Here is a 15,140-nt window from a genome sequence, read left to right as displayed (position 1 = left end):
CAAGACGGCAGCTTATTATGCAACCGGCAAGTTTGGCCTGGGACTTCCATTTACATGGCATCCCTACATCCCTCCTGTCTGTGTCTCTCTGTAAAGAACTAAAAACAAAAAAGGCACAACAGGAATATCACTGCAAACACAGTCATTTTAGGATTTCAAGCAGAATCGAAGCCTCGGTCAAAAGCATTGATTTTCTGTTGTTGAGAACATAAAAGTGGTTGATACCACAGGGTCTGGTTACTTTTACTTCTGAAAGTGTTTTTTGTTGCCAGGCAACATTTAGTTCTTGAGACATGCTATTAGGAGTTTTTTTTTCCTCCCCCAGAATTCAATGGCATAAAGCTGGCAGCAAATTCACCGAGCAGTTGTGGAGCCTAATGCATATGTGACTACTCGCCGCTTCTCTTCCAGTGACAGCTCCCTTCTCCTGCTTATCAGTTCTCACAGAGAAGTGACATTTTGCTGTGGCGTGTGTGTGCGTGCGCATGCCAGTACTGTATGTGTGCCTGTGCAGGTAGCGTATATACATCCAGTTCTCTTTCTGTAAGTGCACGAGCGTTTCACGATCCCATATCGAGGTACATTTCATGCTCATAACCACGAGGCAAACATACGGTGCTGATCAGCATGCATATAGAAACGTCTTATCTCGCCTTGCTCGTGTGCCGCTACGGGAAGAGAGGGAGGGAGAGGAGGACGGGGAAAGAGCAGTGTAGATATAGCTGGATGTAAGCAGACAGATGTAAGAGGACAGAATCAGCCTTGTACCTGCATCAGTATGCCACGCTGCTTCCTGCCCTCTCGCTCCTCTCTGCAAACAAGAGACAGCACCTGGCCTCTTCAGCCCTCCTCTCCGTCTCCGCGAGAGGATGAATCTGTCATGATGTCCATTAGTGTTATTACTGCTCTGACATCCATGAAAGCAGCCAGGGTGTCCCTTATTGTGTTGACATAGCATGAAACCCACGCTGGCACGCGCAGCCTAATCTGACACATCAGATTTCCGCTGTCCTGCCGCGTCTGTTTTACTCTGCATGCAGCAGAGTTTAGTTATCCACTCCACCCTAAACTTATCCACCACTTGGGGTGGCAGCGAACCTCTTATCTACTCCCCTGTTATAAAAGTTCTCTGTGGCCAGTCTACCTGCATATCATCTATCAATCTTTTGTTGGATGTACTGTGAAAAAATGTGAATATACTGGATCTTAAAGGTAGCTGATGTGCCTCTGTGAAGTGAATATGCATTTTTGGGGTTAGCAAAAATCTTCTCGCCACATGTTCCACCTGTTGTTACACACAGTTTTACTTGGATACCCAGAAATCCTCACACAGTTACTGACTCAGCACTGGGGTACAATGACTTTTGTAAAAGAAATTTTAATCTCAGTGAGGCTTTTACCTGGTTAAATAAAGCATATATATACTTGTTTAAAGACAGCAGAGTTTGCTGCGTATGTTTAGTTGTTCGCTGACTTCCCTCCTCGCTCTCTGATGAATCAGCTGGTGTTTCCAATGTCTCCCCGGAAGTTATAGCAGTTACAGTGGATATGACGCCAAAAAAACGAATGAAACGCCCTGTTACCTTGAATAAGATTACGAATAATGTAAGGACACAACTCAGCAAAATATAAATCACATAGTAGGTTTAGTCATTTTTAGACATTTTAATGTGGAAATTTTAACTTTTATACCTTTAAGCCAAAACTAATGGGCTCTAAATGATGACGCAGACACTCTACTTCCTGTAAATCCCACTTCCCAGCCAATACTAGTGTTTGTAATATGTTTTGACGCATGTTGCTATATTTGTCTGTATTGTATTGTCAGCCTTGCTGCAACTCAGTTTTCAAATTAGGGCCAGTATGGTCTTTAATTTCATCTTTTTTTCTTTTTTTTTTAAAAGCATTTCTTGTTGAGGAAGCTTAAATGTCACTGCTCCTGGGCAGGTAGGTTGTTGGAACAAATGCAAGAAATCCCCAAGGGTTCATATTTTAACAATTTATTAACCGGCAGTAATTTCATTGCACTCATTGATTCATGAATTCGAACCTACATCAGCCTCGTAGTACCTGTGCTTTAATTGTAAATTGTTATTTAACTTAGTGGTTACTTCACGCAGTATTTTGATTCTCCTGGTTTCCCGTTGATGCAGCTTTCAACATTTGTATTTTAAGACAAAACAATTAAATTCACTTGGGTGGGTTTTAGATCAAAAGAGAAGCAGTAGTTTCAAAAGCAGGAACATTTTGGCCTCCTACGATAACTGTTTGTTCCAGTTCCAACCACCAGAGAGTAAAACAGAACGTTGCCCAGCCTTTGTTCTGAGCCTTGCTGGACACCGATTAGCCATGCTAGCACTGGCCATGTGGCTCCGTGCCTCTGCCTCCAGAGTCATTCAGTGTGGGAAGTCTGAATGCTCAAATAGATGATTTTTGCCTCTATATCAGCAACCAAATGTCAGTATAAACATATAGTGAGGTTTTTTGGTTCACGGAAATGCATGCGTTTTATGGAGTGTGGTGCATTGCTTTCATGGGAGGTGTGGGATTTGAAGACCCGGTCATTGGCAGCATTATGAACAATTCACAGTGATGTTGCTTTTAACTGCATTTGCACTGACAGAAGGAAAGCTTAGAGGGATCTGAGCTGGAATCACAGGGGACACCTACAGAGGATTTGATCGTGGCACAGAAACAAGACATAATCATTCCACTGCCACAGGTCTTTAAGTCACAATATGGAACCTTTTGCCTCGAGGCAGTGTTTGTGGGACCCACCACATCCCCTCCCTCTCACGCCTCGATGCACGTCAGTCATCTCGATGAACTATCTAACTTGGAAACACCATTTGGCCCGAGGCTGTGAGAAGCAGCATCTGTACAGCCAACAACACTGAAGAAACTGGCAGCACAGCCAGACTGTTTAGATAAAGCAGTGATGATGTTCAATATGTTTTGGAGCAGATTTTTTTGATTTTATATTGCTTTGCTTGTGTTTGGTTTTGTCAGGTTATCCGCCATCGTTCTTGGCTCTGCGTGTGATTACTCATCTCACTTTGATATCTGCAGTCCAGTTGACTGGTCAGGCTCACGATCAGTATTGCGCAACCAAAAATGCTTTCCACATTGAAAGAAAAAATTATATCAGCCAAATCATGGTTGCTGAGCAATACGCATAGATAAAATTTAGAGACTGATTAAGTTTTTCTACAATTTATTGTCGTAGCATTTGGTCATCTTTCCCGCCAGTAAAATCAAACATATTCAACAGCTAGAAACACTGACAGGCTATGAAAAAAGAGTGGTAATAAATCAAAATTATCCTTTAAACCTGCAATAACTGTTTTTTGGCCACTTGGGGGCAGTGGAAACAAACTGTAAATACAACGCTGACATATTACCACCTTCTAAGCTAATATAGTAAACAACAAGCATTAGCACACTTACACACTCAGCTGTTACAAAGCTAAATTAGCATTTATTTACAGTATTCACTCTTGTTTAGCTCTGTTTTGGTCTCCACCAACTCCTGGGGGAAATATATGGCCCTTTAGTAGCTCCTTTATATTCACCAGCCAGTCAGTAGCTGTCTGCCATTCAGAGTTCGCAAATCTGCCTGTTGCTTCTGAAAACTGATGGGAGCAGTGAGGGTGAACCAAAACAGTGAAGTTGTCGCCTGGAAAACCAAAACAATTAGCTTAAAGAGGCTATAAAGCTCCATAGAGCAGAGGGGAACTGCAGATTGGGTGATAATGCTTTGTGGGTTCATCACGATGAGCAACGGCTTTCTCATCACAGATTACACCAAGTCATGTAATGCATGTTGCAACTTTAGCCTTGACTTTTCTAGCACCATTTTATCTCTAATCCATTCTTCACCCTCCTCACCTGCACTGTTTGTCTTCGCTCTCTCTCCGTCTGCAGGATGCCAAGTTTGTGGAAGAGAGGAGGAAGCAGCTGCAGGGCTACCTTCGCACGGTGATGAACAAACTGATCCAGACACTGCCGGAGTTCACAGCCCGGCCCACCAAAGAGACCCTGCTGTCTCTGCTGCCTTTCTGCCTGTAAGTGGACACGTACGGCCGTGCTCGATACGGCATCTGAGCTCTTTGTGTGAGTGTGTGTATTTGTGTGCGTGGGTGAGAGCGATTGAGGGAAATGGATGCCAACGCAGGTGCGGGACTCCTGTCTGTGAAAGATGGATGCAGCGTGTCATAAATTTGAGTGGAAGAATCCAGATAGGAACAGTCGGGGCTTGTGATACAAGGAAAGACATCAGGATATGTAAATACCTTTGTTGCTTTCTTGATTTATTCATAGCATCAGATGGAGGTTTTTAGTTGGCCACAGCAAACTGAAATATATTGGAATCCGCATTATTTACCCCTTAAAGGAATGCAGAGCTGCCTTTTGCCATCACAGAAATCCCATTGCATGCTCACACAACATCTAAAACGCAAGAACTGTCAGTTTTTGGCAGTGGTTTATAAGTATTATACCAATTTAATCTACAAGATTTTCAGAAAGAATTAGCTGCCAGGCCTGTTGTGGTAGTAGTTGTTACAAGATACAAACAGGGAGGATTAATGTCACTGAAAATGCCAAATCCCTTGTAAACAAACTTCACTCTCGCCCTGCGTTTTACACTCATACGCGTATTCACACATACAGCGTATATGTTCTCTCACACGCACACGTTCACACACACTCAGACTGGAGAGTGTGAAAGTGCACGATGCCTCGGCTGCCCACCTACCTACTAGGCCTCATCTGAAAATGAGATGCTCCAGTCATTTCCTGTCAATACTCACATCAGTTTCCACTTACTGCGATCATTCATCAAGCGCGACCTGTCACAGCGTCTGACTGGAATGTCATTTCCTCTCTGGACACATCTGAGTCATCGGGCTCAGGCAGCTACGACAACAACAACATAACTGACATCCAGTACATCGAGGCTCTTCACTTTGTGGCCTCATTTAAAGCCATCACGTGCAGGACGTTTATGTGATCGCAGCAAATTATTCCATCCTCAAGGAGAGACAAACCACAGCACTGTGCGGTAGTAAATATGTGATTTTCTATGAATTCAAAAGCTAAACTTCTAAATCCTTCTACCTATTGTGAGAAGTGTCTAGGAAGAGATCTACATAATTATCCAAGATCATTCTGTAACCATGGTAACGTGTTTGCACATCAGCATGTGATTGCAGGGATTTTCCCAGATACATCAGTGTGCTGTTCTTTCGTCCTACTCCATAAACCACCCCTGTGTTTTTACACTCCAAGATATCGCTCCTTCGTATTTCTACCTGTTCTGCATTATTTATGACACGTGAGGTCTGCTTGCTGCCTTGACTAACAATGCTCATGATCAATAATTTCCTCATGAGCTCATGAGAGAAGATCAATCAAGTCATAAGCTGCATTAGAGTTCAGTGTCCTCTGCGAGTGAAGTACTTATTTAAGTAGATGCAGTAATGCCACAGAGTACAAGTGCAAGTATTTGCATGAAAATAAGCTCAAACTGCCAAAGTAAAAGTACTCATGATGCAGGATGGCCCATTTCAGAGTCATATATGATATTATTGGATTAAAACTACAGATTGATTCATGTTTAAGCACTACTTTAATTTTTGCAGCTAGTAGAGATGGTGCTACTTTAATTATTTCATATACTGCTGCATCTTTTAATTTAGTGGTTCACATTTTTTTTCCGTCATGAAGAAGTAAAGAAAGTAAAGGAGTAAAGAAAAAAAGAATCATGCACCACAATTTCTAGCAGTCATTACCAATGACAGGGGAAGCTTTTATGAGAAGTCAGTGTGAACATGAAACCTGCGCGAAACAGGAAAAATGAATCTTTCCTTTTCTTGGTCTGGACCATCTTAACCAAGCTTCAGATCAGTCAAAGCGATTGAAAACTGCAGCGTATTGGCTTTCATTATGTACGGTGGCTGACAAGGGCAAATGCGCCGCAAACGGCAAAACGCTGCAAACACAGGAATGATGCAAAGCCAGAAACACACAAACACATAAAACAAATGCAAGAGAAAAACGCCGCAAGAGAAAAATGCTGCAATCACAGAAACGAAGCAGAAGCAAAAACTTACAAACACACAAAACAGATGATTGAAAAAAATCACTCCACAAAACAGAAGTGCGCCAGGCCACTAGGGGGACTCGACCTGAGGGACGGACCGGTCCTGTAGGACCAGACCATAGAGATATAAAGAGTCGACGCCGCATCGACCGCTACTGCCTATCAGCGCTGACAAGCCGTGGGGCCGCCATCTTTGACCAGTCACCCGCTCCACTCAGTGCTGTTTGGCAGGCGCAAAGAAGTGTCAGCGCATTAAATCCATGGTAACTCTCTGAATACTAAACTGATTTTCACGCATTTTTTTTTTTTTTTTATTGCTGCAAACGTCATACATGTAGCTATGATACAGGACAAATGGTTCGGCGTATTTTAATATTCATATGGGATTAACAGTAATAGAATATTTTGATGTAGCCTAGACTGTAAACACACACATTACACACACACACACACACACACACACACACTAATATATGATAGAGAAGCAGATAGTGGCGGTTAAGTCAACTATTTTAATAATTTGAAGAGACAATATTTGATCAGGCATTAGAAATATAATGTGTTCATTAGTCAGTATTTTGTTTATATATGTAAATATTTATATATAGCCTAATCATATATTGTCTCTTCAAATTATTAAAATAGTTGACTTTACTGCCACTATCTGCTTCTCTATCATATATTGCGTCTGTGTGTGTGTGTGTGTGTGTATGTGTGTGTGTGTTTACAGTCTAGGCTACATCAAAATATTCTATTACTGTTAATCCCATATGAATATTAAAATACGCCGAACCATTTGTCCTGTATCATAGCTACATGTATGACGTTTGCAGCAAAAAAAAAAAAAACAAAACACGTGAAAATCAGTTTAGTATTCAGAGAGTTACGATGGATTAAATGCGCTGACACTTCTTTGCGCCTGCCAAACATTTGAAAATGAGCTGAAATAAAGAGGAGTTTTTGACACAAGGACAGTCTGGGATTATCTGGGAATTTAAGAACTACTGACAGATGGGTTACAAGAATATTCTAGAATACAAACTGAATATGTGGCCACTTGTCACCAATAGGAACAACGGTAGTGGGGCCTGCACGTCCACACACTCTTTCAGTATTTCTGGCTGGTTAGACTTGCGTTCAGGTTGGATTGCTTTGCTGGGATTTACTTGATTAATTGAATCGAAAATTCAATTTCTTTCCAAGGGGCACCAAACCAAGCAAGTATCAGTATAATAATCTGAAAAACAATATTCCATATTGTACATAAGTAGAAATAAATTCAAATTGAGAGGTTAGTCTCCAAAGGAAGCAGTCTAGTAGAAGCATAAGTACACAGACCCCATGTAAACCTCCAAAGCGCAGACTGCTCATTATTTAGTCTGCCCCGGGAGGCATAATAATCCTATCTGTCTTCCTCATATCTCCGAGCTGAAACATTTCTATTGCACGTCTTTGAATGGCATGAAATATTGCAGTGTCAAGCCAGCAAAGTCTGCTTGAGACTTCATCACATTTCTCTCGTCTGCTCTTGCTTCCCTGAAATATTGTTATGCAGAGTTTAATATGTCTTCAGTCAGACGTACATCTACTCTTACACAGTTATTGCATGTGTTTGGGATTGTGAATGCCTGCATATGTTCTGGTTACTCATGACTGCTATCCTCAGAGCACAACAGGTCAACTTTTAATGACCTGCAAAACAACAGGAGACGCTGGCCAAACTCTTGTCTTTGCTGTGAAAGGCTGACGTTCACCTGCGTGAACGAAAAGTCAAGGCGGGAAAAAGTTAGCATTAAACTTGAAATGATGCAACCGAGGAAGAACCAAAGCAAGAAAGTTGATCGGTACATCACGTTAACAAGTTCGCACAGCAACATCTTGAATGTTGCATGTTGCAGAGAGCCTGCAAGACTGTCTGCCTTTGATGAAACGTTATGGTGACGGCTGACGGAGAGTTGATAGTAAATGGCTTTTACTTGCATACGTAGGTCTGTCTCAGGCTGCCGTGATCTGTGCTGACACTGGATTCTCACTACCACGACTCAACGGAATTGCAGTCGACACTGGATCAACACGGATCAGCATACCATAATACATATGGCTCGTGTGTCTGTGAATGAATGCATTTGGAAAGACATACAGTACTCTAGTTTCTCTCCAGAGGCCTGCCAGTGTTGTCATGATGTCGAATGGCTTAACACGATGTTTCTGTCTAATCTGGACTCCATAACTGCCTGTTCATTTGGTGTGATCAAACCTGTGCTGGTCTAACTTCTTCAGCGAGGGATGAAAGCCTGATAAGTCTGCTCATTAACTTGATGGGGAGAGAGGGAGGGAATGTGGGGAGGATGCAGGGGTGGCGTTCCAGCCATGACTGATCCGATGAGGAAAGACCTGAATACTATAAATTCTCAAATAGTGGCCAAGTCTCAAATGATAATCAGCACAAACAAATAAAAGCCTGTCGCTATTGTGAAGTGAATGAACATTACCGAATTAAACTTTGCCCACAAACCAGCAATTCTACATTAACTGTGCACCGCTAACTCTCCTCTCCGTGATGCCACCATATTTTGCTTCTGGCAGATTTGTGACACAATGGCGAAGCCTGTATGATGGCGGGGAGACTCAAATGCAAGATAACAGATGTTCTGGTGCTTTGAGAGAATTTCAAGCCAGCGGAGAGAGGAAATGACAGGAAGCAGTTTAGTGAGAAAGATGGAGACAGTAGAGGATGGAGTGACAATATTCCTGTTACAAAGCCACAAAAACTTTCCTTTAAATATCCATTTGACGCCGAGTCATCTAAAAACTCTCGTACATGCCAAGCCTCCGCTGGGATTTTTTTCTTAATTAGCAGCTCAGATTGATGTGAGTTGACAGAAGACTTAGCCGGAAGGTTTCCCACTGCTTTGATTCAACTTAGCAGCAGTTTGACAAAAGCACTGACACCAGACGTTGCTATTTGATCACACTGATCCTTTACAGATAGGATATGAAGGTAAGAGAGGATTGCATTTGTCTTTTCAAATAACTGCTCCAAGATGAAATAATACCTGCTGTAGTGTGCAGTAGCATAAAGCACCTTTTTGAACCACTTTAAATTTGTCCAGCACCAACTATCTAATGACATTCCATCAGAATTAGCTGCAGTTTGTGTTTAGTGCTAATTAGCAAATGTCACCATGCTAACACACTAAATTAAGATGGTGACCATGGTAAGATATTATAGCTGCTAATCATTAGCATGTTGGCATTGTCGTTGTGACCATGTTAGAATGCTGCTGTTAGCATTTAGCACAAAGCACTGCTGTGCCTTGATCACAAAGCAGTAGTCCGACCCTCGTTAGGTCATCACTAACCCACTTTTTTGTTGTTTATTTAACACTAATACTTGAGTAACAGTCCTGACAGCAGTGTTGTCCTTGATGTCCAACACACTTTGTGCCTCTCCACACCGTTTTCTTCACCTGTCTGGACCAGTGACGTGGTCACACCTCTTCCCCTCAACACTTTTATGGTTTACCGAGAGCACAAAGTACACACACTCAGCCTGAGTTCTCCCTTTGTTGACCTGCTCGCTCAGAACAAAGTGTTGCAGGACTTTTGTCTCACTGTCCACAACAGTTTGTGGCAGGTTGACTTCAGAATGAAGATGTAACCTTTAATTGTGGTGACCTGAGACAGTTTATCTGCTTCAGCCTGAACACATGCATGCTGGCTTGTTTTGTGTGTGTGTGTGTGTGTGTGTGTGTGTGTGTGTGTGTGTGTGTGTGTGTGTGTGTGTGTGTGTGTGTGAAATACAGAGAGAATCCTTTATTATTCAGATTATACTGCTCACTGGATCCCACCTTTTGCTGTTAGATAATCAATTTGATGCATACATGTGTTTCTGTACCCGTCTACTCTAATTGTGCCACTTTGCAGTCAAATGATGTATATTCCAATAGTGCCTGGCAAAGTTATTATTCTGCACAAGTCAATATCATGTCCAAATGGGGGACAAGCACATGCTGAGAGTCAGATAAAAAAATCTATAAGCCTAATTAATTTAGCACATTTAGCTCCTTTACCCAGTTTGATACGAATAAATGAGATGGCTTGCAGTTTCAGCTCTGCATGCTGCATCCAATTTAGTACGATTTTCGCTGATATAACTCCCCATCGCAGCGACGTTTGGCCAACCTTGGTCAAATTCAAATTTTGTGACTGCACACGATCGAGCTTTCCTGCTGCGGTGGAGATATGGGAATACGTGGCACTCAGGCCACCGCTAAATGTACATTTGGTGCCAGAGGAAGGAAAAAAGGTTCACCATATTAACAAAGTTGGGGCTGTCCTCAGATTGGCTGGTCACACCGTCCCCCCAAAGCTGTTTGATCTTGATGGTTACGACAGGGACACTTTACAGCCATACATTTTTCATACCTAAGTTTGAATCTCAACTTGTGCTTACAGGGCTGTGCTGCAGCTGTCTCTTCCATGTCTCAGCCTACTTTAACATGACTGTCTGCCCTCTTACTGCGCTGCTTTTTTAGGCCCTGCTGCCTCACATACAAGCATATGGCTTGCAGTGACACTTTTAGCTAAAGCACCTCACCATGAGTGCAGTTATTTTTAGCACGTGCTGTCTGAGTGGGAATCAAACTCCTAACACAGGACCACCCCGATGTCCCAAATAACCTTAATCACAGCTCTGTAGCAGCTGGGGTGTGTTATTAAAGAGGCCAGTTGGACATCAACAGGGAAATGCGCTCTGCCTCGTCAATGTTTTAAATATTTATTGAAAATCCCATTCTCAAGAAGCACTTGAACTCACCATTTCTGTCACAGAATCAGCGCCGCATCACAAGCGACAGGTGAGAGGTCACCGTCGTGAGGATGAAATGCTTCAGAGGAATTCAACAAGAAGGCAGGCGTTCAATCTCTCTGCTTTTCATTTCCTGCCTTTGACAAGTGCCTCTCATTCATCCTCGCAGTTATCAGATAAGGCCGGGGATCAGGGGTTCGCGTGTTGTTGAGGATGGTCGTCAGGGTAACTAGGGCAATGATGTCATCAGGTGGCCAAGATTATTTCCTCCTCGGTAATGAGAAGCCTAAACATCAGGATAAGATCAGAAATCACTATAATTTGATTCCTGGTGTCACAAATAATGGCTTCCGGTGGCGAGGGCAGGAATCATTAGGTTTTTAGATGTTGGAAAAAAATAAAAAGGTACTGAAGGACAAAAACATCCCGGGACAGTTAATTAAGACTATATTAAAGTAAAAAGAAAAAACAAAATAACAGATGGTTTTAGCCCTTGTTTCCCCTGCCTTTTTGGATTTTTACAGGATGATTCAGCTGTAAACATTACAAAATCTGCTGGAGACAGGATTTTCAGCCAACTCATGGAGCTAACGCCAGCTACCATCAGCTGATGAAATCGGTTGTCATCTTTTAATGTGGAATGACTGCATTTCAGCTTATTTGGTTCGTGAAAACTTCTTGATTTGTCATGTTTTCCAAGAAAACGTCCTCTGGCAGAAGGGAAACGATGCATTCAAGTCTCCAGATGCAGCATTGATGGTTTGTTTGATAATAAACTTGATATTAAACTTCACCAGATGTTCGATTAAAGTCTGTGGCTCTTTTCTTCTCCCTCCTGCTGTTTCCTCTCACCCAGAGACACACCCCAGGCCAACGATGGTGGAGCCAAGACGCCCCGGTCCAAAACTTCATCCCGCTTCCCCAGACTGGGCCGCAACCGCAACCAGGAGGCCAGACCTGAACCCCAGAGTGGTGACCTTTAATCCCGGAGCCTTTGAACTAATAATCCCTCACTGTAAAGGCTGAGGATGATGACCTGGGTCCACCCTGGACTGTGACACACAGGCTCATAGTGTGTGATGACATTGAGAGCATCTAACGAACCTTCAAACCTTACAGGAAAACAGAGCCTCACTTGAGGAGGGGCGATGGATGCGTTCACGACGCAGGTCTCTGTAGGAGATATGCAAATGTTTCTGTTCGTTGCCTGGCTGAGGAAAGGATAAATGACTCCCTTGAGGCTGCCTATCGATGGACCCAATCATACAGTACCTCTTACCTCACCGAGAGACCAAAAGACTCTCTGTAAACTGCACATGAACTAAAATAGACCGCTCCCTCTAACCTCAAACACAGTGAGAGGATGAGGACGTGTTTTTTTCTTACTCCGCTCAGTTTTGTAGTGAAAGTGTATCATGGTCACAGTGCCTACAGTGTTTTGTAGCTGCTTTCCTGCTCGGGGTGGGAAGGGTGTGTAGAGACATGAAAAGGGGGTAGATTAAAGTACTCGTTTGTGTCAGCATTATTGTGCCATTACATTACATTACGATGATAGCATAGCACGTGGACCACCGGGCAGCGGGCATTCCTTTTTCTGTTATCATCATGGCTTTTACAGATACTCTGCAGAAAGTGTAACATATCATAATGTCACCAGGGATGCAGTAATTGTCAAACTGTTTTTTTTTTTTTAGCTCCACATCATGATTAAGGGTTAAGCACCACTGACAAAACCAAAACCTGTAAGGGACTGTATGAAAATTATTGGGGTGGGGAGGTGGGTTGAATCTCGACCCTCCTTGGATTTATTACATTTTTAATTGTCAATAATACATTTATTTCTTTTAATTAATCTCACAAGCAGATGCTGAAATAAAAAATATATATATATACCACTCATGAAAGGCCATACTAAGGTTATAAGGTTATAAATTCTCTGCGGTGAAAAGAAAAATTATATCACCACCTCTACCCCAAATAATTTGTGGACAGTCCCTTATTGAGAAAGTTCATAAATACGCATAAATTCTTGGGTTTTCCTCTAAACACACAGCATATTCCTCCTATCCACATGTCTTAGATCAGTTTTAAATACCTGCTGTGACGGGTCTGATGAATTTATCTTCTATTTTTGAACACAAAGGAGGAGAAACACTATTTTACCATTAAATTTGATGAGTAAGCTGTGTTTCCACTAGTGTCCCGTAAACAAGGGTCTTCATCAAAGGTTGGCTGGTTATACAGAAAAAAATCAATGTTTAAAGATTGTTTAACTAATGTGTCTTAGCAGGATTTAATGCAGCGTTACGTTGCAAATGAATGTTTAACGATGACTAAACACTTGAAGAAAAGCTGCTTGTTAGAGTGCAAGGAAAGGGCTGCTGAGCATCAAGTGTGTGTAAAACAGAAGCTCATGCATATGTATGGCTTACCCAAGAGTAGTCAGAGACTATGTTCAAACGAGGAGTGATTGTGTTAGAAGGGTTTCGGAAAACTTGAATCAAAGGGTCGGCTCTCAAAGCGGTAAACACTGTTCACCGTCTATGAGGGGAGGCGAACAAACAAGGCTTGTGGGTTTTAATTAAGTTGTTATTCTTACACAAAAGTGACCCTCACAAGCATCCAACTACTGGTAAACACCGCGCAGTGTTGTTTCTCACAGGGATGCTGTCAAATGAAGGTTTTTTTTCTGAGATTCTCTCTGTGGTCAACGTGTGGTGAGTTGGCCGGTAACACATCAGCATGGGACAGAAAAGAAGATGAAGCATCCGAACTTTTTAAAGAGATTATTTCACACATTGACTCTCTTTTTTATTTCAGTCTGACAAATGGCACTGCTGTCGCTTCCTATCGAGAACATGTAACTCAAACATGGATTCTGTCATTCTTTTTATTAAAGACTATCCTCTGCTGTGACACAGTAAAACGGGAGAATTGGTGATAATTTAAGTGTAGCACTGCCTTGTATGCATTAGAAATAAATCAGCCCACAGCATCTAACCATATCCTGTACTGCTGAAGAACGCTGTCACCTTGGCTCTCCATTATAACAGGTAGCCTTTTCATAGCATCTCTTTTACGGCGAAGAATGGGGTTAGTGTGTCTCTGGCACCCAGTGAGTCTCTGCACAAATATCTTGCACATTAGAGATTTTGACAACTGATAGCACCATGGAGCAATGTTCATTTGTGTGGACCACCATTTTGACTGGTTCATGCTGGTCATGCTGGGAGCCCGTGGCAGCGCCGACGTGCAAAGAAGCATTACATTGTGTCAAGAAAGCAAGAGAAAAAGGGGGGTGCTAGCTAGCTAACAGGGATGCAAACAAGGAAGGGTTCAAGGTATTCCAAAAATGAGTTTTGCAAATGTTCTGTGAGGAAGGAAATGCAATCAGCACATTGGTTAAACCTCGACGTGTTGTGGTGAGTACCGCTGAATTTGCAATGAGCTGAAAACTCCACAGGGGACCGAAGACATTTTGTTCCAGATAACTGAAGGTGGTGATTTTCCCTCACAGCCGCTAAGCGCTAGTTAGAATCAGGATTGTGTTGCTAAAAGTCAAAATGATGTTAGTACAAACCTTTCACTGACAACAGCAAGAGAAGAAAGAGGCCAGCTGGTGCTCTGTGGAGGACTCCTGGCAGCCATGCAGATGTACTCCCCTGTCTTGAGTCGTAGAAGATTTCATGATGTGATCACAAACATCAGTACTCTTGCAAATGGCTCCGTCCCCTTCCCTCAGAGTCCACCAGATGCAGGATGAATTGAACACGACTGTACTTTGAGGCTGGTAATCAAAGTGATGGTGAGCAAAGGCAGCGGGCTTAGTTTACAGAGATGCAACCAAAGCGTTCTTTTGCAGTACGCCATGTCTGTTCTTGCATACTTTTCTGTCCTTGCCTTAGTCAGCAGTCAGGCCTTATCTGTCAGTGTCACAGCAAAGAGGGGCTAAACAATAAAGTACAGTGTGTACAGTACAGCGCCAACGCCTCCGTGTCAGTGTTGTCACTGTTAACCTTGTAGTTTCCATCTGTGGATGGAGGCAAAAGGCCATTACACAATTCTGCTGCAACAGTAAGCTTTTCTGTGTCGATGCATGTCACTATACAATGTATGCATTCATGCATGTGTAGGTATGTGCAGTGGGTGTGTATAGTATAATTTCAATACAGACAGTAGGTGTGTGCTAAAGCGTGCACATGTTTATATGGTGATGAACGCATCAGG

The 15,140-nt window shown here is 42.5% G+C and overlaps 1 protein-coding gene across 1 annotated transcript in view; it reads left to right on the top strand.

Moving 5' to 3' along the window:
- snx29 (sorting nexin 29) overlaps positions 1–14,897 on the top strand; it is a 119,507-nt gene extending 104,610 nt beyond the window's left edge. The window contains exons 20-21 of the mRNA XM_070990465.1: positions 3,925–4,064; positions 11,770–14,897. Of these exons, the coding sequence (XP_070846566.1) occupies positions 3,925–4,064; positions 11,770–11,896 (267 nt within the window). The 3' untranslated portion in view covers positions 11,897–14,897. The remainder of the gene's footprint in view (positions 1–3,924; positions 4,065–11,769) is intronic.
- Positions 14,898–15,140: the final 243 nt, after the last annotated feature.

This window comes from Chaetodon trifascialis, chromosome 21, assembly GCF_039877785.1.
Source record: "Chaetodon trifascialis isolate fChaTrf1 chromosome 21, fChaTrf1.hap1, whole genome shotgun sequence".
Lineage (NCBI taxonomy): Eukaryota > Metazoa > Chordata > Actinopteri > Chaetodontiformes > Chaetodontidae > Chaetodon > Chaetodon trifascialis.
The sequence above is the reverse complement of the archived record's forward strand: the minus strand, read 5'-3'. Positions and strand labels throughout refer to the sequence as shown.